This window comes from Phalacrocorax carbo, chromosome 6, assembly GCF_963921805.1.
Source record: "Phalacrocorax carbo chromosome 6, bPhaCar2.1, whole genome shotgun sequence".
Taxonomy (NCBI): Eukaryota; Metazoa; Chordata; class Aves; order Suliformes; family Phalacrocoracidae; genus Phalacrocorax; species Phalacrocorax carbo.
The window spans coordinates 6,878,388-6,903,250 of NC_087518.1; the positions used below are offsets into that span (position 1 = coordinate 6,878,388).

General features: G+C 42.0%; 1 protein-coding gene across 1 annotated transcript in view; it reads right to left on the reverse strand.

Moving 5' to 3' along the window:
* The window catches only part of TAFA1 (TAFA chemokine like family member 1), a 234,407-nt gene that overhangs the window by 28,668 nt on the left and 180,876 nt on the right, over positions 1 to 24,863 (reverse strand). Inside the window, exon 3 of the mRNA XM_064453505.1 lies at positions 23,268 to 23,408. Within this exon, the coding sequence (XP_064309575.1) occupies positions 23,268 to 23,408 (141 nt within the window). The remainder of the gene's footprint in view (positions 1 to 23,267; positions 23,409 to 24,863) is intronic.

Here is a 24,863-nt window from a genome sequence, read left to right on the forward strand (position 1 = left end):
CATGCCAGTGTTTTGAGAAACTCTGCCAAGGTGCCATTGAAACTCTCTTTAGACTGAATGACAAGACAGTGTTGAAAACAATTGATGTATAGAGTCAACACATTCAATTTGAAGAATTCAATGTGAAGAATATATTATCCTTACCTGAAACTCCCAGAACTCTCTTGCAAAGCCCCCAGAGAGCTGTGGGGGTTTTTTTTGGGGGTGTGTGTTTCTTTCTTTCATTTCTTTTGTTTTGTTTTGTTGTTTTTTATTTTTTTGGGGGGGGTGGTGTGTGGTGGGGTGGTTTGCTGTTGTTGTTGTCATGTGGTGCGTTTTTGGGGTCATAACTAGAGTTACTGACTGGCATAATTTTTTATATACACTAAATAAGCCTGCTTTCCAATATGTCTTATCTGACCATTTCTCAGGAAAGTAAGCTGTAAGCAGTAGATAACTTTCTAGGGATAAAAATGGGGTAAATACACTTCTGGATTTAGGGATCACAAGAAAAAACCTCACAGCTCCAATCCTGATCCTTCCACAAACACAGCAGAATATAGACAGAACAGCAACAGTTGCAGTCCCCAGCCTAACAACGATGTGAATCATATATTACCGTAGATGGACTTCTGCCAAGGCTCTAAGCTATAAACCATAAAGAGCTCTAAGAACAACAAAATCTCCCTGTCCTGGTTCAGCTAGAAGGTGGTGACTGCAAATATGCTTTACAATGTGCATGACAAATAAGTGTAGAACTGAACATTAAATCCACCAGCACTTCATAATGCAGGACTTCTTCCTAACCAGAAACGCAATCTGTTATCTCGCTAATTTTGATTCTGTCTCTTTCTATCTTCTTCGTTTTAGTGGTGAGTAGATCTGATGGAGAATTAGTTTGCTCCATTTAATCCTAATTCATGTGTGTCTCTGAGACTTCCTACCTCATCTGCCTTTCCTGGTGTGTATACCTATAATGTAATAATGTATAGTTTTTATGATGACAGCAAGCCAGAGAAGGACCTTCAACTGAGCCAAACCGTACTTGTCATCAACCTTAATGTAAATGTTGTCTTATTATCCACATCTCATTCCAAAACAGTTGGGGATTGTTACGAATATCTATCTCATGTAGAAGTTTGGACCAGACCTGGGCTGCTGCACAGCATAGGTAGCTATTTCCCTTTCAAGAGTCTCAGAAGAAGCCGGGGGAGTTTCAGGAGATCAGGCATGGCATCAAAATATCATCTCAGCTGCCTCTGCTGTTTTTCCAGGGAACCATGTCACATGCTTAAAGTACCTCCTCCCGAGACTTCTTATCAGGAAACTCAAGGGTGACACTTTACCCCAGTTGCTTGCTTAGCAAGGTGTGTATTTGTCCCTCTCTTCTTCAGAAGGGCTGAATTGTTCCTGTAGTCTTTCATGGCCATGGGTAGCAGTGAAAGACTATGGTGTGTTAGCTTTCATTTGTACCAGTTGATCATGAAAGGAGAAACAGAGATATGTGTTAGTCTAGAAACAATACACAAGGGATATCATAGACAGATTAATCTGGCGCCTTGGAGACAGCATAATTCATTTGGATGAAAAGGGGATTCTCCTCAGTGACACAGAGAAAAATCTCCTTTTATCCTTTTCTTGGCAGAAGCGTGAAACACAAGGAGAAGCTCCTCTCCGTGGGAAATGGGGAATGCTATTATAGTCGCTGACACGACCCTGGCCAGAGATACCCAATTAGCCCTATGTCCAGTTCCCTTCTTGGCCAAAGGCTTCCGTGGGCACCTAGGCTTTATGATTCAGTTCCCTACATATAACACAGGCACAACACCAACCCTTCTGTCTGTCTGCTGATGAGGACAAGTGATGCCGTGCGCACTGGTGGAATGACCAGAACAGGAGAATTTGAGCCTCTCCTGGGAGCTGGGACTGTGAGTCTTGCACAATTCATGTTAGTCTGTAACACAGACCAACAAGTCTTCCCTCTGTAAAGGTTAAGTCTAGGCCAATGTTGGTCACAGGACATCACTGTATGTGGTACAGCTTCAGCACTGTCAACTCTGCCCTCCAGCCTTCCCTTGAAAAATATATTATTGTAAGCACAGTTAATTCCTTGTAACTGTCAAGAGGCTTTATTTTTCCTTCTCCCCTGTGATGAATTCTGTGTTAACCAAAATAACGTGACAAGGAATAATTGTCAAAGAGGTAAATTTATACTCAGCTCTTCTGATGATTTGGCAGTTTTTGAATTTGCATAGAGATCAAGCAATACTTTTTCAAATACACTGGACTTGAATAAAATCAAGTGTGCTCACGGTAAAATACCTGTTATCCGCATTTCATAATAGAGAGAATTGTGGACAGATGTAGGTCATGATTTCAGAGCAAGGCTCGTTGGATATGTTGACTCTCTTTTGATGTGGGTAACTTGCCACTCCCTGAAGATATTTGATTTTCAGGGGGACTATAGGTCAGCTCTCTTAGAAAATGAGACTTCTGTGAAGGTCTGTCCATTTGGTGCATCATTATACAGCACTTCATAAAATCTCAAGTAGACTCTTCTCTACTCAAACTGCTATTTCTAATGTAAAGATGTGCAAAGGGGGCTATACTCATTTCTCATGAAGAACCTGAATCAACACTCCTGGAAAACTCCCATTAGCTTGAACGTGAATTGCCTTATGCCAATATAAAGTTATAAATATGGAACAGAACCACTGGCACAGAACTGACACTATTGTAAAATATGAGGTATGATTACCTTGGCCTGTTTTATTCTGCGTGCTGCTTCAGTAATACAGCTTCCAAGGCCCACCAAAGTTTGCAGTAATCCCTTAATTTGCATCAAATGTCTATCCTCCGTTCAATGGCTTTTTAATGTCCCTGTGATTCCACAGGCCGGTGATATTGGGCATACAGCTTTGGCAGGGGGCCACCTGAAACATGGAGTTTCCTTTGCAGCACTTTATTACCAAAAGACTAGGTAATAGAAGGAGTGTTCAAAGAGGTGTAAAATTAATAATAGATATTGATTTATAAAGAACTGGATTTAGATTATGGCAGGATAAGCAACACTTAAATCGAACAGCATGTAAAAAAAAGTATCTAAAATATTATTGTAGAGGGAAATGTGAGACACAAGGAGTAACAAACTGAAGAGTAGGCTAGAGAACAGAGCAAGGTGTATCATCAGCACAGGGAGTCCTAGAAGGCGGTACCACACATCAGCTTGACACTAGACCTTGGTGAAGCTAATTGATTACTTCAGAGTTTTGCAGGAGGGGAAAATAAGAGAGATGAGCCCCTTGCCCAAGCAAGCTAGCAGAAGAACCAAGAAGAAAAGTCAAGACCACAGCTATGGCCTTCATTACCGCTGGCTGTTACATTGAATTTCCTTGGAAAAGGAGATGATATTGAAAGATACTGGCCTTAGAATATCCCCCTGAGGACACTGTGTGTGCATGGCTAGAGACAGGAGTACAGGCTTGAGAGATCCTGGAGGGAAATGGCATTGGTGCAACACTAGTGTAAGGGGCAGCTAAAACAACACAGACTGTGTCACTAAATCACATTTCTTCCTGGAAGGGATGAAGATTAACCAAGACAGAACTAAAAGTGAGTCTTTGATAAAATGTGTAAGTGGCCACACTTGCACTGCAACTTATTTGCATCAACTAGAGGATGAAACAGTAGTTTTCCATTATGCTGCAGGAAATAGCGGCTTGCTAAATAACTCTTTTAACTTTCCTCTGGCACCTATTGATTATATCCAATAGAAATTAAGAGTAGAAGGCAATTAAGTTCAAAATTTAATGGTGTTCTGCTCCTGTTAATTTACTGCCTGACCTGATCAATACATTACACTGGATAACAATCTATTCCAGGAAGGCTTGGTTCCTCCAGTGTCCCTTCCACTAGAATTATAATAATGACAAACAATGAAATTTTAAGCAAAAAATTAAAAAAAAAGCAACACATAAAATAATTTAAAAATGGATTATTCACTGTAGCGGTGAAAACAGCTTAAAACTAAATTGACTTTTACAATACAGAGCTTGGACTTTGTCAAAATATTAGATAAGCTACAACCTCAGCCTCACAGAACCCTCTGGAAATCGAAATCTCAAGCAAGTTTTAAACATCTCACATACACAGCAGTATGAAAAAACCACCCTTAATCTAGAGGGCAAAACTGAAGTGTGAAACTAAAGATCAATGGTAGTGAAAGAAACAATATTGTGCTGTAGTTGTTCTTTTTTGTACATAGTAGTTAAGGTCCCTAGGTGAATACAGTATAGACTTTACGTATAAGAAGCTTTATCAAAATCTAGAAGTTCTGAGTTGATCTGCATTAGGGTGTAGATTTTTTTGGACCTCCCTCTAAAACCTTGTAAGCACTTTCAAAAAACCTAAGCCAATTTCCTAAAGAAAACAGGGATGCAGTGGCATTTGCCACCTACTTTTATTCTCAAAGGTGGCACAGGAGGACGTGCTCAGAGGTAGGGCGAGGGGCAGGGAAGTCTCCGTCTCCCATCAACGTGCCTTGCAGTAGTGGCTGCTGGTTCCCACAGAGCCATGCGACATGGCCTTGGGGACCACGGGGATGCTTCCTCAGTCCTGTCCCGCAGACATAGTCCTTGAAGTGGACAATCCAGGTTCAAATAGTGACCAGTAGTCCCGCATGTGTCAAAAAATGGAGCATTTTTCCAGAGAGGTACTTCCTTCCAGGAGCAGAATCATCAAGTGACTCTCTCCCCCTATGTGTGTCTATGTGCACACATGCGTGCCTATGTAACTGGCTGAATTTCATCACTTTTTTGCCAAAATTCAACATGTCAGCATGAAGTCAAAACAAAATGAGATGAGGCTTTCTGAAAATATCCTCTTCGCTGATCAGCTGTATTCCTACCAGCATTCACTGTGTAGCCAGCACACCATTAATCACTATGAAACATTTTCATTTATTTTGACACCAAAGAGAAATTGGAAGGAAGAGTATTTTTGGATGGGAATGGAAAGCAGACTGTAGGAGTATCTCATTTTACTTTAGGGTTTCCCCAGACTGAGTGGAGAACAGGAGGACCCTGTGGGTCTGCCCCCTTTCTGCCCCCCATGCCAAGTTTTTATCTCATACTTTATGGATACAGTAACAATGATGCAAACAGTGCGTGGTTTTAATCTATTTAGTTACTGCACGCCTTTTCAGGTTTCTAAGAAAGAAAACAATTCCAAATGTTTGAGGTTATTTACTGTATCTAGTGTAACCTAACACAAGAAGTCTGCTCCCTCTCTGCAGTGTAACCTATCTTCACTTCTGTGTTGCCCACAGCCCAATTTTTCTTTTTTTTTTACTACATGAAGCACACGCTCTTGCCCTCACTGGATGCCCACCTTGTTTTGCAGCACAAACTAGTAGACTGTGGTTCCTTGTCAGACTGCAGAGTGCAAGTGTGGCCCCCTTGGTCTCTGTAAGACCCCTGGCCAGAACCTCTCAACATCTATGGTGTTTTTTTCTTACTGAAAAAAACCCAAGCAAAAATAATACTGTAATAATTCCAGGCACCTTTCATTTTTAGCTGAAAAATGTGGTTGGAGACAACAGCATCTACGTTCTTTGACATATCGTAGTATGCCACGAAGCGAGCAAATGTAAGGGTAGACATAACCAAAATATGTTGTACAAGCAGGACACTACACTAAGATAGCTGATTTATATTCTACAGAAAGCTACATTTAGCAAGACCTAATATTTCAGAAAAAGCTAGCAGAACAAGCACACAATCCATACCCTGAGCACAGGGATACTGCAGTAAGCCTTGCCTGTAATTCTGCTCAAAACCTGTGGACTCAGCAGAGCCAGAAAGGGCTCTGGCTGGCCCTTTTGCTGCTTCTGAGATCTGCCAGCACTGCTAATGTTCCTGGCTACACATTTTCTCCAGGTCTGTGACTACTAGACAGTCATATTTAGGAAGGCAAAGTGAAGAAGACAACCAGAATAAAAATGCAGCAGAATTCAGCAACATGCAATTAGTACTTCCTAAAATGGCATAGGTATCCACCAGGAAAATAGAGCTGGCACTCACAATGGTGGTGAAGACACAGTGTAATGGGTCATTAAGATCCAGGTGGTCCTTACAGGATTTCTAGTAATGGTGCACTGAAATTTAAAGAGTGCATATATACCCTTGCATTTTTAGTAGCACTCAGTAATAGTGATCAGTATGTTATATTTACTTCTTATCTCATACTATGTAAAGCAGAGCCTAGCAAATGCTTCACATTTAGCAATTTATTTGATTTAGGAATGTATTTTCTGTCCATGAACAATCTGCTCACTGAGTGTGTTGATTACAGTTTGGTTATTTTAGAACCATTTCATGAAAAAATTTAAAAAGTGGACAGTTTGCTCTCCAGCTACTGCGGTAACATTTCAGGCATGCACTACTGAGAGTTTATTAGCCGCGTTGAAATTCTTCAGTCTAAACCACAGCCAATTTATTCCTGTAACACTACTTCCTCACAGGTCATCATCTGTATGGATTAGATCTGAGACCTGGAGGTTGTTTAAAAACATGAATTTCTATTGCTATTTCTATTGGTTTAATAGTAATCCAATAACAAATTATTCTAATCCCCTTTTTCTTTTCAAATGCCAGACTATTTTTCTTTATAAATATAGACAGGAAAGGGAAAAAAACCCTAATTAAAGAAGGTTAAATCAGCAGGGCAGAAGTTCCTTACAGGGTTTAGTACATAAAAGCATTCACAGGCATGTTTTTTCTATACCAAATATGTTTATTTTAACAGTTAGGCTGTAATATTTTTGACATTTCTGCCCCAGACTTCCATACTGCATCATATTCTGTGTCAGGGTAGCCTTCTAACACGACCTCTTCTGACCTTTATGGGACTGGCTTCTTCACCATTGAAGACCAGGAAAAATAAGAAAAAATCCCATTCAGTTCAGGCTGCTCCTGGTACAAGTGGCAGAGCAGCCTCACAATTTCCCTTCTGACTCCCTGGGGTCTGCTTAGCCAAAACAGCCCGAAGGTGCAAATTGCCCACAGCTGCTCCCCACCAGCAGCCCCTAAGGACGTGGTCCCATCAAACCAGAGCTGGAGGATCTCGTGCAGGGCTTGTGCCTAATCAGAGCTACTACTGCTTTTGGAAACAAGTACAGAGCAGTGGGAGGTTGCCAACACTAACTTCCTAAAGGTTAATAATTACAACTACATTTTGGCTGATATTTTCAAAGCTGCCTAGAGGGAATGGATGCCCAGTCCCCATTAATTTTAATAGGAACTGGGCAGGCACAGTCCTTATGAAGCTCTGACTATTTCAGCCTATTACTGCTGGTGACATAAGGTTTGATATTGCAGGAGGCTGATTACCTGCTGGGAGCACTGGAGCTAATGCAGCTCCTACATTTTGGCTTGAAAATTGAATATGCAAAATGCATGAAGAGTGTGGCTATGCTTACCACAAATAATGAGTTTGAAATGAAAGTGGTTCACATGGAAAGGGTCTAACCCAAAGCTTGTCACAAATGAGGGTACCTGATTATTTGAGAAATATACTGATTGAATACAACGCACACTTGCAGGAGTTTTCACTAAACGCCTTTGCATTAGGGTTGCTACATTTGGAGCTTAAGCTTCTAACCTGATTTGACAGTTTATTCCTTTTATTAGGAAATTGTATCAGCTTTCAAAAGTTTTTTGGTAACAGTAAAACATAGATCTGGGTGGTTTGTGATTACATTTGAATTTTAGGAATTTCAAGCCCCCCTCCATTCGCTTTATTTACCAAGCCTGACTACACTCAGTATATTTAGACCCACGTCCATTATAATCACAGGTCATTTCTGATCATAGTTTCCATCCTGCTGGGTTTTAATGAGCAAACTCAGCTGGGAAATCTGCAAACCTAAACTGATACGTTTTTGCTAGAATCCCCACTTGTGGGCACCAGGGGTCATTTGAAGAATGCAAGCCAGGAAGCAAGGCTATAATTTACTTAATTTGTGTTTGCAAATGCTGGATTATTTTTTTTTTTGGAATGACCACACAGAACTTAAAAACACTCTTTCAGAGGAGTAGGAGAAATGGATTCTGCAATATTCCCTCATTATTGCTCATCCAGAGGAAGTCCAGCACTGCCATCTCTGACAAAAAAAAAAAGAGATTAAAAAAAAACCTAAGTCAATACTTACAATGAAGAATTAATTGGTTCCACTGCTAACACTGATTTATCAGCATGTTATTGCAACTAAATGGATATAAAAAAGATATCAATGTTGGCCAACCAAGCAATAAAAAATTACATTCTCAAATAAAGGCAAACTGTAACTAAAGACTTCAAAATAGGATGAAACCTCTTCATATATCTGCTTGGCAATTTTTTCCCTCCTTCTTTTATTAATAAATTCACAATATTGACAAAACATTTCTGTTTTCAAAAATTGCATTTCAAAAACCATCACATAACCCCACAAGAGTTTACCCTTTGGTTGCTACAAAATGTAGCTGCCTGAAAACTAATGTGATTTGTTTGTTATAAGATATTTTTTTTGGCCAGATTGAATCAATTCTTGCTATATTAAAGACAAAGCATATATGCAGTTGGTTGTGTCTCTTAACACGTGAATGAATTCTTATGAGTTCGCTTTACAGCTCTTTTTTCTTGACTTATGTCACTCTGCGGTACCTCCATTGTTCACCAGTGTGCTGCAGTGTTATTTTATCAAATAATACTAATTTCTTTGCCTTTTGTGGGTATGGCAAAAGACACTGGAAGTCTGCAAAACTAGCTGGCATCCCTACTGGGAAGCTGTTGCCAACCTCCTTTAAGAGTTAGGACTGTTCTAATTTCCAACCTATATTTAATGATGGGGAGTTTATATCTATTAAATCCTCCACTGTTTTCTTTGCCTTTCTCCATTCCTGGTGCTCACACACTGATCTGACACCAGATTCATACTCCTTCCTCCTTTGCTTTGCTGCCCTACAACTCCTTCCTCTCACCAGAGGCTCCCCATTCTCCTGAGCAGCCAAAGCCTTTCTCCACACCTGGGCCCCCAAGTCAATTCACCTCCTTTCTTGAAGCTGAGTAGCCAGAACTGCACATCCATCCCAGGAAAGGACCTGTCACTGCGCTACAGGGAAGCATCATACTTCTCCAGCTCTGCCACAAATTCCTCAACTGATTCCTTGCCTGACATTCGGATGAACCAAATTCATCACGATATACAGACAAACAAGAAATGAATAGCACCAGTGCAATAATAAGGCCATGCCTTTGCTAGTGAGCTGAATCCCAGAGGAAAGACAACCTGTCAAAAACTATATGGATTTTCTCCCTTACTGCTTCACTCCTGTGCTCTGTGGTTCAAAGCAGTGGTCATCCTCCTTCCCCCATCCTGCTCACAGCAATAGGTATCTGTGTCCCCAGAAAATGATCTCACTAATGTGATACAAGTGTTCATTACGCTAAGGGGCTTTGGGGTTTTTATTTAACAGGGACTACAGGTGCTCCTCTTTTAAAATGTGTTCACCCAGTCAGCTATTTTCAAGAGGAGGAAAGGAAATTTCTGAAGGAAATAGAGTCCATTTGATATTTGCATAACTATATTACATAAAACCGCATTTGATGGCATTTCATGGAGGGGTCTGAAGAAAAGGGAGAGGGCATTTTGTAATATTAAAACAAATACAGAGATATGTTTTCTACTCTCATATGAGTTAATGGGAGATTTGCCATTGTCCTGAGTTAGGACAGTGTCATTTGCTTCTCAATTTCATTCCTGAGTGATGGTTTGTGCTGATGTTTCACCTTGCTGTTTGTGAGTTCTGGGCACATTAGGAAGATTAAAAAAAAAATGTACTGACCATGCACGTGCATCTTGAAAGCTCTGCTGTATGCTTCCTGCCTAGGAATCGTAATCAAACGGAAATGATTACACAGGACCACATATTAAAAACAATCCATCTGCCTGCAGAATAGGTTTTACGTACTAATGACACAGGGCAGAATGCTTAAATTGTAAAGCATACCTTCTTTCCACAGCGCTGTCTTTTACGTGATAGTTTCAAAAGGGAGCGGTAGCACTTTTTGAATATTATTGAGTCTTGCCACACTACATCATAATACAAGCTAGCAACTTGTGCGTGCTTAACCTTGAGCAGTTATTGTAGTAAACTGAATGGTCTATGGAAACACTTAACTCCCAAAGAGGAATAATGCTTTCTTTGAGCTACTGGATTAGTAAACTGCTTTCTGACACCTGCCCATAGAGACCTGTTCCAAAATCTGCAGGCTATGTATGTGCTGAATGGTACACTTCCTCGGCACAAAGTCTAAGATTTGAAATAAATCCCTCACTTGCAATGTACTTACTTGATTCCTAAATGTAAGGCAATTCTGCAATGTTAATGTATGAAAATCACCCCAAACAGACTACCAGCTGACAAACTGCTGAGGGGTTTGGCTGCTACAGCTACATGGCTGTGTTCTGAGAAGAGGAACTGGAAATGTACCTGTGATCAATTTTATGGATAATCAATTCCCTGAAATCAATTAAACACTTGTTGACTTGTCGGCCTCTAGTTGTAGTTGTAGTTGCCAGATTAATTCATGTAGTTCAACACAATGGACAATCCCTGTGCTAAATTAGTGACTCTTATTTGAACTTACTGCATCAATAAAAGGATTAACAATCTGTATTCTTCTTACAAAGATTTGGTTGTTGTCTCTTTAAAGTTTCAGGGTGTAATAACTTCAGGTTCTTGTCTCTTAATTTAAAGCAAGCACATTATGTAGCAGTATTTCCCATTTTCACTTAATCATCCACTTCTTTTGTGTCCAAATCCTAATCCTACAAACCACATTGAAGCCTTGTGAGCTAGCTCCATGTTTATAGATAGAAGGTAGCTTTGAAAAAAAAGAAAAAAATCCTTAATGCTTTGCAATACTCCAATCACGTATTTTCCACACTATATTAGAGACACCTGTAGAGAAGCAGCATTTCACAGCCTTGGTGCAATGAAAGTACAGTATCCCATGTAGAAAAGATGTATGAGGTGAGCTTATGCAGAATTAGCCATTTAGTAATATGGTTTTTCCTGGATGAGATAGATAGACTATCACCTGAATTACTGCAAAGATTTGGTGTAAAGGGATACAGCACAGGTGCTAACCCGATCTTAACGTTTCTCTAAGCTCCTCTTGGCCACCAATTAGCCGAATGCTGGTCCCATACATTCCCTAAAGACCGCAAGCAAGGATTAATAGCCAGTCACCATTCTGTTCATTTTCCTAAACTCAACAAACCGTGTCCTCATTTGGCACAAACTAGCAGGTCTCTCTGGATTTCAACAGCCAGTTTTACACCAGCTGAAAACCTGTCTCTGGGTGTCAAATCACTTTCTGAATGAGTTTTGAGTGTTACACTTGGACAGTCCATGTGTGCTTTGCCACGCAAGATGCAGATAAACCCAGTGTTTGTTTAAAGGCATGGTGTAAAGGTTTAAACCTTTCACTCCTGAGACACCACACAACCTGTATCAGCTGGCAACATCACTCCACACAGATTTAGTAAATGGTCGCAAAGCTCTTTCTCTTGCTGCCTTGCTGCTGGCATGCAGGGCAGCTGCAGACCAGACACCATACCTTGCGCTAGCTGTGACGGATACAAATACGTCAAAGGTCATACACACACGTCCCTCCTAGGTATCCAGATTTTGCTCTTCTGAGCTACTTCTGTGTTGCCAAGCAAAGCTTTTTGGCTCTGACAAACCACTGCTCACCCCAGCGTTGTGATCTCTTCTTGGACAGGCTTTTTCCATCTAGATCCTGACATTTGGAAATCTCTCCCTCAGCATTGCTGGATGCCTGCTTGTTGTGAGAGGAGCCCCTGCTTAACATCCCTGAAGCTTTCCCTCCCACTACATCTGCCACCTGTAGACTTCCAGATAGGTTGCAGGGGGCTGCTGCCCCTCTTCAGGGCTAATCCGGGCTCACCGAGGTAGACCTGACTTTGCAAAAGCTGCAAAAACCCCTTCTCTTGGTTGTTCTCCATGCTTGGCCAGGCTTCGTGCCTGATCCTTATGCTACCCGAACTCACAGGGCTCACCTGCATGTTCCTGCCTGTGGCTTCACCCCTGTGAGGGAATTTTCTCTAATTTAGGCTCTCTTTTCCCACCCAGCTTGTGATTCTTTTTCCCTGCAATGCCTGGTGCACCAGCATGGCTGGCTGCCCTCCATGCCTGCACTCCCTGCCTCCAAAACCCCTTACCAGGCTCTTTTCAGTGCTGTGACTAACACTTAATGCTACGTATAAGAAGAGAAAACTCCTACTGTTTTTCCATTTAGCCTCTAGCGGGCTTATTGCAAGTATTTTAGAGAAAGGTTACTTTCCTCTGTATGGAGGTGAAGTAATTATATGTTCCTGTGTGCCTTCACACTGCTACGTGGCCGTGCCGTTCTCTAATTTCACCATAAGGCTGTTGCTTGTGCACCTTGGTTGGCTGCGAGGGCTCTGCTCCCTCTGTGTCAGCGCTGAAACCTGTCAGCTGGAGCCTGGAAACATGACCGCCCTTCATGCAGATGGAGGTAGTGCCATGACTTATGGCTTTTTTCCCCTCTTAAGCAGAAAAAGAAAATGTTTGGGTTTTTTTTTTTTTTTCCCCTCTGGAAATTGGGCTTTAAGTGAGTTCTCTGCACTTCATCAGGGGTGGATTAGTCAGCTGTTCTATGGGCTTGATATTAAAAAGGGTGGTTGCTTTGCTACACAGGAAACCACAATGTCAATTGGAAAAGAAAGAAATATAGTACATAGGTAAGGAGATAAATTATAGCTGAGATGAAGATGTACTCACATAAACCCACAGTCAGACGATCTCATTAGATGCACCATTTTCACACCAGAAAGACATCGTCATCTGCCCACTTCTCCCTAATGCCTGGTGGATGTTTGCATGCGGCACAAACAACGCAGCCCTCGCTGAGAGATGGGGAAGCGCCTAACTCAGCAGCCCTCATGCAGACTTTGGCTCAGGTTGGCTACAAATTTGACCCTTTAATATCTTCCTCCTGTGCTCCTTAATCACTAGAAACACATACATACACATCTGAACAGCATTTTGATGTACTGCCCATGGCAGGATGACTCTACAGCATGTGCACAGATATATATACACACACATATACATATATATGTGTGTGTTTATAGATATACTCGTAAAGGGAGAGGCATCACCTCTCTGCTCTCCCCAGATTGCTCACTGATGGTCTGGGTTCAGGAGATGCTGCTGTGCTCTGACACAAAAACTCACCCACCATCAGCAGGGTCAGGCACATACCTCCCCTCTGCTCCGTTCAGCCTCTGCCCTGCAGATTAGAAGGCAACCTGGTAATGAGAGCTGCTGTGCCTTGGTAAATGAACTAATTACTCTGCATCGTCACTGCCAGTTTTGCTTTTGCTCCCACTGAAGTCAGCAGCGCTCAGGGTCTGGCTGCAATTTCAGGGTGGCTGCAAGGGCGTCTCAAGAAGATGTGTTTCTGGAGAAAAGCAAAGTCTTAAAATATTTCAGTACACAGGCTTCTCTCTCTCTCTCTCTCTCTCCCCTTTTTTAACAGTGCACGTGATATGCTGTGAATTTTTTTTTTGAGCTTACTACATGGGTGTTAGTGGGGAATAGAGACATTTTTTTTCCTCCTTACAAATGAAGTAATCTGAATTCACCAAATCAAAAAAATATGAGTCTCTTGCTCAGTTCCAGTGGTGCTGCAGAAGGACAGGGCTATAGATTTTCCCAGGAGTGAGGAATAATTCACCAAGCCTGCTTGTTATTCATATAGACAGTGCATTAATAATCTGGGACCCTGAGATCTCTTCTTATCTAGGCCGAAGCACAGCTAGAGGGATGAGAAGCTGACTCCTTGGATTTCAAAAAACATTCTTTCCCCCTTTCTTCAAGAAATAAGAATTGATTGAAAGTGTTTTCAGAGTGGAAAAAAAAAAAAGGCTTTCTGGTGATACCACCTAAAGTACACATTAGATAAATAGAAAACTATTAGCTTTGTGACTGTGAACCGTTTTCACTTGATGTAAGTGCTGATAGATACAGGATTATATCTAACAAAACATTTACTAAGGACCTGACCCCAAGTCAATAGGAGTCTTTCATTTGACTCTACAGGGCTTGAATCCTGCACTCACGCCAGGGAAAGCCAGGAAGTTTCTCTATTTCCCATGCCCATCTCTTAGCAGATGCAAGCTGGGGTAGCACGGGTGCTGTGGGAGGATGCATGTGCTGAGCACCAGCTCAGGGACCTGTGAGGGGATATGTTACACCTTTGTACTGCAGGAACACAGCGCTCTTGAATTATAAATGCTCACTCTGCAGTAGGCATCTTATCCATAATTTAGTAAATAAAATAAATTAGCTCATGCCAACAGTGAGGCTGCACTTACTGTCTGCCCAAGGAGTGACACAGCAGGTATGACTTTTTTGTTTGCAGGTCCTGGGTGAGCGAAAGGAGGGCAAATGCCAGCAAAAGGAGCAAGTGCTGATGAATGCTGTCCTCTCTCTACTCCAGGTGTTGCACATGGGAAAATAAGGATGTGCAGTACCAACCATCCAGTAGCATGACTGGAGAGTTGTGAGGTGCTGGCCCAGGGAGGCATTCAAAGTCACAGTGCTCTCAACAGCCACTAAGACTTGTGTTTAATTTGTTAATGCTCTCCTGATGAATTCTGATGTAAATCCACAGGGCCACATGGTGGATAGTGATGGATAATCCTCCAACTAACAGAAATCTGGAGTTTGTATATGCACATTAATATTTTGTATATTACAAATGATCCGAAACTTGATCAGATCCAAAGCCAGTCTGGGAGAAAGGGGAATACTGGATTAATTTCATTTTATTGTCCTGGATCAGTGCATGATTTCTCTTTCCCTTGATGCATGACTGGTATAAAATAGGACAACAGCAGGCCATGGAGAGTTAAAACACTAGTCCTGCTGCCTGAGAGCTAATGGTTTAAATCCTGTGTTGCAGACAACATGGAATCAGATCATCTCAGATCTCTGCAGAGACCTTTTTAACAGGAATAATTTAGAGGGAGAAATACTGCACAGCATTTTAGTAGCACCTTCCATTTTCCTCATTGTTTTTGACCAGTTGTTGTGATTTAACCCAGCCAGCAACAAAGCACCACACAGCCACTTGCTCACTCAGCCCCCAGTGAGATGGGGGAGAGAATTGGAAGAGTAGAAGTGAGAAAACTCATGGGTTGGCATGAAGTCAGTTTATTAGGTAAAGCAAAAGCTGCACACACAGGCAAAGTTCAAAGGGTTCAAGATAACAACAGATTGTGCTAGATCACATTTATAGCTTTTATTGCTGTTCAGCCATTAATTGCCATGGGGCTTGCTTTCCTTGCTATATATTAGAGTCTAGTGCTTGTTAGTGGCTGCTTTTTGCTTTCACTGCTTGCTGTACTGCTGTACTGCTTATCATCTTACTCTGCTCTGCCTGGGAGCATTCTGATAACAGCAATGGCCAGGTGCCTGGGCTGGCAGATGGCCAGGGCATCCCTGCTGCTTCTGTACGGGGCAGGCTGGAACTCCAGTGTGAACTTGAGTCGAAGGGACTGTGACCTGTGGATGAGGCCGTGTGGGAGCAGGACATCCTGAAGCATCTTTGGGTGTGGATAAGCCCATGCCAGAGCAGGTACATCTCAAAGCATCTATGGCTATGATTATCTCTGTGCCACAGCACATATACCTCTGAAGGGATTGTGGCCCAAGGGTAAGTCCACACTGTAGAAGTTACACCCCAAAATGTCTGTGGCTGTGGATAAGGCCATGCTGCAGCAGGTACACCTTGATGCATCAGTGGCTGTGCATGAGGTCATGATGGAGCACCTCGAAGTGTGTGGCCATGGATAAGCCCATGACAGAGCAGGTACTCCCCTGGAGGGACTGCAGCCATGGGCAAGACCATGTTGGAACAGGTTCACTTCTGAAGGTACTGTGGCTGTGGGTAAGGCCACGCTGGAGCAGGTGTATCTCTGAAGGTGGTATGGGCCATGAAGAAGGCCATGCTGGAACAGGTGCACCTCAAAGTGACTGTGGCTGTGGATAAGTCCATGCAGCAGCAGGTGTACCTCTGGAGAGACTGTGGCACATAGATAAGTCTCCACTTGGTGTAGGTACGACCCTAAGGGATTGCAGTCTGTGGCTACATCCAAGCCAGAGCAGGGGCAAGGGGAGGAGTCATTGCGATGTTAATCACTATGGTCTGATTCCAAGGGACCAGGGGTGGAGATTATAATGGTTCTACCTTTAAATTGTTGTAACCTATGATTTGAGTTGCATGTTATGGGAAATACTATAGCAGGAGCCACCTGAAACAATGGAGGAGAGCCTTAAAAGAAGCAGTGCAAGTGCAGGAGTGACCTGACCTGAGCTGGCTTTGGTGCCCAGTAACTCCATGCAACACACCACCTCTCCTGTCCTGAGTGACCACCGCAACAGATGGAGCCCAAAGTCATGGACTAAATGAACTCAGTGGACAGTTGTGGACATTTATGGACATTTTATAGGAGTGGTCCATAGACTAAAAGAATGATATCTGTGTATTATATCAAAGGATGGGAAGGGGGGTGGGGGGTAATAAGGATATATTGGATAGTGTGGAACCTGACCATGATGTAAACATTATGAAACAGGTGGAGAGTGTACTGGGTTTGGCTGGGATAGAGTTAATTTGCTTCACAGTAGCTAGTATGGGACTATGTTTTGGAATTGTGTTGAAAACCATGTTCATAACATGGGGGTGTTTCAGTTCCTGCTGAGCAGGGCTTACACAGAGTCAAGGCCTTTTCTGCCTCTCTGCCTCTCACCCCGCCCCCCACCAGTGAGGGGCTGGGGGTGCACAAGGGGTTGGGAGGGGACATGTCTGGGACAGCTGACCCCAACTGACCCCAGGGGTGTCCCACACCATATGATGTCATGTTCAGCATATAGATCTGGGGGAAGAACAAGGAAAGGGGAACATTTGGAGCAATGGTGTTTGTCTTCCCAAGTCACTGTTACACATGATGGAGCCCTGCTTTCCTGGAGATGGCTGAACACCTGCCTGCCCAGGGGAAGTAGGGAATGAATTCCTTGGTTTGCTTTGCTTGCGCGTGTGGCTTTTGCTTTAGCTATTAAGCTGTCTTTATCTCAACCCGTGAATTTTCTCACTTTTACACTTCCAATTCTCTCCCGCGTCCCACTTGGGGGAAGTGGGCGAGCGGCTGCGTAGGGCGCAGTTGCTGGCTGGCAACCACACCACCAGTGTTAAAAACACTTCATTTCCTAAAAGCACTGGCAACATGCACAACCTGCATGAAAGTCCCTTTGTGACTGATTTCAAAAGCCAGTGCAGGTGCGTTTCTGTTATTCCATACTCTGTGGTCCAACAATTTTCACAGATAATTGTGCAAGAAGTATTGAGGTTGGCTCTGAAAGAGTTTAAAAAAGACAGGAAGAAGACTGGTGAGAAGGGAACAAAAAATTCAAGCATTAAAAATATGTGTGTGAGCGCATCATTAACTGTAACACAGTAAACTTCAGTATAGATGAACAAATTATGTATTATTCAAAGTCCTCGAAGAACACATGGACATGACCACCTACTGACTACAGAATGGTTCAATACCACTGTAAATGATATGGTACAAAGCACATTATTCACAGCATAAAAGTGACAGTATTAAAATTATAAATATCGTGTATTCCTACTACATTTTTATAGCAATCATATGAATTATTAGAGCTGAGATAATATTACCAGAGCTTTTCTGTTAATATTTACTGCTTAACCCCACAGGTTCACTTGGCCTCTGTTCCCACCTCCTTCACTGGCTATTTGTGACCAGTCCTGTTTACTGATATCCTGGGAGGAACATGAAGCGCAGTAGAAAGCAAAAATGTATATCCTTACAGGGAAAGGAAACTTCCAAATAGGAGAATTTCACATGCTTTCAACTAGAGTGTAGAAAAGGTGGTGACTGTCATGTCCAATCAAATGTTTATGTTATACATAGTGAGTACTAAAATGAACTGCTTTAAAAAAAGGTGAAACAACAAACCAAAAAATGTGTAGAGAAGCCATAAAGGAGAGCAACAACAACAACAAGACATAAGTATATTAATTAATTCACTGCTGCCACTTGCTCATTGTGGCTCTCTAGTTCATACAGCCAACTTTATTCATGCCGCAGTAGAAAATTCAGCAAGGTGACTGCAGTTTTGCATGAAGATTTGATCAGTGAAGAATGAGAGGTGGACGTTACAGTCCTGACCCAAATATGACAGTATTGGTATAACCTTTACATTTTATATTGTCACAAGAAAATTATTTTGGTGTTATGAAACCTCATATGATGCCAAGATCTGGTAGACCCAACAAACCTGGAGCAGTCTGCAGCCATTTATTTGAAGAAAGTGTCTTGGGTTGTAAGAAAGCGAAAACAAAAGGAAAATGAAAATGGCTTTTGTGAAGTCATTCTGAGTGTATATCCCTCAATAATATTTAAGTATTTTGAGAATATGCTGAGTACATCTAGAAAAGGTTCAAACAGCAGCTTTAAAGGTATTTAAAAGTCACATTTTTTCATCAGGGTTTCACTATGCTCAGTGTGTTCTGTACTGAGACAGAAGATGGGGCAGGAAAAAGATAGCTCTGATGAAGTAACGAACAAGATTAAGAATACTTCCACACTATGCATGAACAGCAGAAGAAACCTTGGTCCCACTTACTGTGAAAAATGCACAGGGCACAGGGAATGGTGAAAAATTCTTTTAAAATTACATATGTATTTAAAAAAAGAGAAATATATGAGTTGGGTTTTTTTTCCTTTTCCATTTTAGTGTATTCTTTTAGTTTGATGGGGAATAACATAAAATTAACTTAAAAAAAAAAAACAACTAAAATTTTGAAGCCACTGACTGATCTTTATCTGCAGAGGTGAACAGATTTTCTAGAGGATGTGGTCTTGACACCTGAAAAGACGATTGTCAACAACTGACCCTACCAGGAAGATGGAAGACGACTTGCTATAAAGAAACAGAGGACATTACTGGGATCATCCCTCTCTGGTAACCACAACACCAAAAGAAGAAATTGGTTAACAAAGACAAAGGAATAAAACCTGAACCCACAGGAGAAATTGTACGTGGCATGCAACAGCTAGCAAGGGGACAAAACTCTGCTATTTGTGTTGACACCTGTGTGCCCTCATAAGCCCACAGAGCCTATTGCAGGAGGAGGAAAATTCATGGGCTTCTGAAATGAGGAAGACAACCTGTTTGTAAGCATAGTGGAGGGCAAAGTATGAATTCAGAAGCACGGCTAAGAAACCCTTGCAGAAATGACCTGCACGTTACACAAAAAAAATGTCTGCAGTAACAGGAAAATGAGAGAGAGCAGGTCTATCAAAGTGTGAAGCTATAGGCGTCTGCATGTTAGGCTGAGCTGCAGACTCAAGCCCTGCGCTGGCCCTGGCCATCTCTGAAGTGGGTGGGCAGGACGGTAGATCAGGAGCTTGCTCTGGTACCTTCAGAGCTGATGCACAGGCTGTGTTCAACAGCATTGCAGCAGAGAAGGTTAGTAGCACTTTGAGCTGCACAGGTCCCCTGTGCTCTGGAGACAGAGGGCTGGGGACTCTTTGGACATGCTCGATACTGCTTTCCCCACCCCCAAAACGGACCTTCTCAAGGTGCTTTAACACAAATGAAATAAATCCTTTTGGGACTTGCTCTGGAGAGGTAAATGGGCAAATGGAGAAAATAATAGCAGCCATGACAGAGAGCTGAACAGACTGATGCCCATGGTATGTGCTATGGTGAAGTGACACACAAGATAAATTGTAGGGAAGGAAGGGAGCATTCAAAACCATCTTTCAAAAAAAAAAAAAAAAAAGCCTTGAAGTATTGAAGGGAATCACGAAAGTAAATGTGCAACAGAAGTGGCAAAGAAACAGAAACTGGCATCTCTGTTTCATGACAAGAATTGGCTTTTGTTTTGCTCTCACTGTTGCTACTACATAATTCATTGGTGGCTGAGGCAGGTTTTAGGACAGTGTCTACTGAATGATTGGGAAGGAATAATTTATAACTTCTGAGGCTGCCACAGCCTGGCCTCATTATACTTTTTAAAGATGAAGCCCCAAAGAAAAAGTTTGCTGGATTTGGCAGGGAGTGATGCTTTGCGAATACACGGCAGCTTCCCGCCCTTCATAGTACAAATAACACATACTCTGCCTGATTTTCAGCTTATTCAGGAGGAGGACTGCATAAGTGAGTCCTATGTACTATGATGGTGTGCTAGCTGCAGTGTAGTTGAGTGTCCTCAAAACAAGAGGACAAATGATCATTTATCAACCCTGATACTTATTAAAAAGTTTAAGCTCTCTCCTATGTGTAACTGAATTCTCTCTTAAACAGAAAGCAAAGCTAGTTCTCCACACAGTCCTACCCACGCAGCCAGGCTGTGTCCTGGAGCAATGGCTGGTAGGAGTGGAAGGCAATGCAATCTCTCTTCTGTAACACGAACTCAAACTGCCAAAGCATCAGCCTTGATGAGATGTTTTCTGATGAAATTGGACTGAGAAACACCAAAGGCTTGACTCTCATCCCATTAAGTCACAGTTTGGCCAATGGTATAAACAGGGCAAGACCTTCAGCCACCAAGTAGAGATGGCTCAAGGCAATCAGCCACAGATGGGAGTCAAACTGCTGACATGGGGTTTCCCAGTCTTTGTCACCTCTCAAAGGTGATCAGTCTGTTCAGGTGTGAGCATACTGCTGTACCTGAACACCCATGGATTTTTAATTAATGGACCCAAGCAAGGTTTCTTAGTGACAGGTTATGGCTTAAAACAGTATACAGTGTAAAACCCAGTGTGAGATTAAATAGTCTTAATCCTTTCAATATGGAAGGTAAAGAAGGAAAAAAGTTGCAGGTGACCTTTTGAAACGTCCTCATGTACAAAAGAAACAGCAAATCCCAAATCTTTTTATCAATGGGACTCCCATGGGAAGTTTTGAGAGTTTGGCTTAGCAAGAGCAGAACCACTAAATAAGTCAAAGTCTTGACTTAGGTCACTATGTCAAAAGTCACAAAGCAAAGTCTGGGATAAAACAAAGGCCAAAGAAAATACCCCTTCTATTACTTTTTAGGAGCAGCATATTGGGCTTTTGAACTGTTCACCAGCCATCTACAAAAGACACTATGGGCTGACTGTAACAACTAAACTTGAAAGGGGAAGACATTCCTTTGTAGTTCTCATTTTTTGGCTTTGAAGTCACTGTGAGTCTTACCAGTGACTTCAATGGGACTAGCTTTGCACTTTTATATTAGCCATTGTTTTATCCTTACTCCTTTCAAAATTCCAGACAATAACATTTCTTTTTATTGTAATCCTGACAGAGCAATTAGGTTCCAGTCCACACCTGCACCTGACTTTTATTCTTAACACAGCATTCTTTGAGCTCCCCTTCTCTGAACAGAGTTATAAGATCTGAATTAATGGTGTCTCTCTGCTCTATCTGGTGCCTCTGTTTTTCATGACCTGCTGAAGAACATGAAATTCTTCAAGGCTTGTACAACTGATCTTTAGTTAAGACCAGCTGTAGGTTTCACCTATGATTTTATGAGTGTGTTTCTTTAGATGTGAGAAAAGAAAAGCTTCTTTTTATCAGGGTAATTAAGCAATAACAGAATGACAGAATGTGGATTAAACAGTAATCATTCACAGGTGCATTCATAACATGGTTTTAGTCATGAGTTCAGAAGCTGAATCGCATTCCCGCTGTAACAAGCTATGAATTACCACCTCATAATTTAAAAATTTAAAAGCTGTTTTGAAATAATATTTTCTTTCTATCTTTATTATATAAACCAGATATGTACACACCACTAATACTAAGAAAATGTGAGGTTCCCATCCCTCCAAGGCACCCCCAAATCTCTCATCTTTTTAGCGTTGAATGTGCACGCCTCAGAGCTTTGTCTACACAGTCCACTATGCCCACCAATACTCCTGTCTAACTTTGGGGTACAGCTGGAGCAGCCCCTGCTCCCTTGCTAGTGCCTTTGCAGCATGTGATTGAGGGAAGGTACCCACAAGAAACCGTTTTGCCCAATGTTTGCTTGTACAGCTCCCCCCTCTCACTCACTTGGGGGGAAGTTGAATGCCAAACAACAGACCCAAAGAGGAAATATTGGGTGGTTCCAAAGCCTGCAACTAAGCCACCGCACTTGGACATCCAGCCACGGGAAGGATGAAGAGAGCACCAGGGAGGTCCCCACCTCAACTTTAGCCAAAATGACCCCTGGCTTTTTGAAGCACCTTTGGGCTGTGGGGTGGTATAAACGATGACGCCAGACATTAACCATAAAGAGTAGCAGGGAACTTTCATGAGATATTCTGTCTCACACAGCTGCTGCACAGAGGGATTATGCAACACAGAATGGCTTGTTAGGGAAAGGTAACTAAAAAGATTAGTACCACTTACTCCCCATCTTCTTATGTGATTGATATTTTGCTACACAATTCCAAGCTGCGGCTCTCTCCTCTCCCTGATTACTGCACGGTCTCTCCTCGCAATGGTGGCAGAGGAGCCCCAGAGAGGAAAAAACCCTGTGGACCTAGACCTGATACGAAACCCAGACACAAATAACATGGTGTTTTTCCTTCAGTAGAAAAATCCCCATGACAAGAAACACCACCAGTGATGTCCAAAGACAAAGATTTTTTCCTAGCTTTCCGTAATGTTTGTTACAGGACAAGACCCCAGGATTCATTTATCTTTTTTGCCACTGACTTTTCAAATGGTTAATTAAATCAAAATGAATGGCTGTTGTCCTTTCAAATATTTATGAATCAAAACTAGTGTGGCACTGGGAGGGCCCTGCGAAGTGACACCAGGGAAAATTTTGTCCAGTTATTTATTATGGGCCTGATCCTGCCACAGAATCTGTTAAACTTATCTACGTACCTGTACTGAATGCTGTACTCTTATTTTTGTGCATAGATCTTAATGTGACCCATGTGCACAGAACCATGCATTAAAGTAGAAGGCAAGGTGGTGTAAAAGTATGCTCATGCTTATCGATTTTTCTGTTTTGTTAAATAGAGAACACAACGAAGTTCCTATGCATAATCTATAGACTTAAAGCTATTTACTGGGTGGTACACAAAGAGAGACGTATATACAGGAGAAGCTACTTGCCATCAACACAGGAAGGTCTGTTTCTTGTAGTCCCAGCCACTTTCCCAGGTAGACAGGAGCATTTTACTGTTTGTGATCTTTCCTCAATTCGATTCTTATTACAGCATCTGTGTGCTGCTATAACTTCACACGTTCCTCCTTCTGGCAAAAAAAGAAAAAAGAAAAAAAAAAGAAAAAAAGAAAAAGAGAATATTGACACTCTGATTAGGAAGAGCAGCAGTGGCTAATCAAAGCACGCAGGTGTGCTCCTGTCTGTGTCTCTGCACGGCTTCTATACAACATATTTCTCCCATTAGGTGTGCTCCTGAATAAGCCAGGTGCTCCAATACTTCAGTTTTAATAGGAAATGCAGATAAATGTCCCTCTACAGTAGGTATAGCTTGCCTGTCTCACATTAGAAGCTACTCTGACATCAGCAGAATTTTTAGCCTAAAAATGACTGTGTCAAAGTCCAGGCCTGAAGAAATTTAGGTAACATACTATAGTAAATGTGCAACAACGGTTGGCTGATTTTATGCTTCTAATATTGGAGGCCTCTTCCCCCAGATATTATCTTGTACAAGGACAGGGGCTAAGGGAATCCATCTAGCAATAAGTTTTTCTCCAACTATGTGATTCCATACCAGTACTCAGCCTTTAGGGAATGACAATTAGCTTCCGCAAATTACCGGGTGGTCCAACAGCACTTCCCTTTGCTACCCCACTCACTACATAGGCAGTTTTAAGGGCAGGAAACTTTCCCATTATGCAAGATCACGAGGCTTAATTTGTCTTCTCCCTAATTGTTCTTTATGAACATTTGCAATATCTTGATTAGGTGGAGAACACAAGGAGTGACAAACAGATAGGCGGTGGCTTAAGGTTTATGAATACTTGGTGTTTGTGGCATATGTTATGCACAGAAATGAAGTGTCAAGTGTATTAATCCCATTCACCTTAGCAGTGCAGTACAAGGAGATGAGGCACCGCAGTGGGCTAATGCACTGACCAAGTAATTGCTTGATTCCTCAGTTCAGATTGTATTTAGCTCATAATCACCAAGTATTTAATAGTGCCAGCCTGTTCCCACAGATATTTGGCTACTTCATGAAACTGCAGCATAAATTTGGCAGGATTTGTTTAAACTTAGCACAAAATATCGTGCACAGCCTACTAAAGAGCAGGGTGTGTAAGATGGTTTGCTAAAAAGCCTTATTACTTTATACCGTTACAAAACGCTAACTGTACCATTGCTTTTTACAATAGCATAAAAAGCAGTATTCCTACCTTTGGCTTTCACTCTCCTTTTTGAAACAACTTAGGAAGCTTTTGAACACTATAGTAACCCTGCAGCCAGTAGGAGAATAAGCAGTGTGGAGATGCTGATCCACGTCTGGCTGTGAAGAAGGAAGCGGTCTGGGAGTCCAGTGGCATCTCCCCTCCCGGGAGTGAGAACTGTTACCTAGTGATCCTGCAAAGGTGGTATTCCTGTAGTGAAGCACTGGGGTGGACGGACAGGGAGGAATTTCCCTTGACTATATGCTGTTACGGTCATATGGTGGTGTGCCCTGAGGTGTTCCCACACTATTAAGTGGTACAACTATCACCAGTGAACAG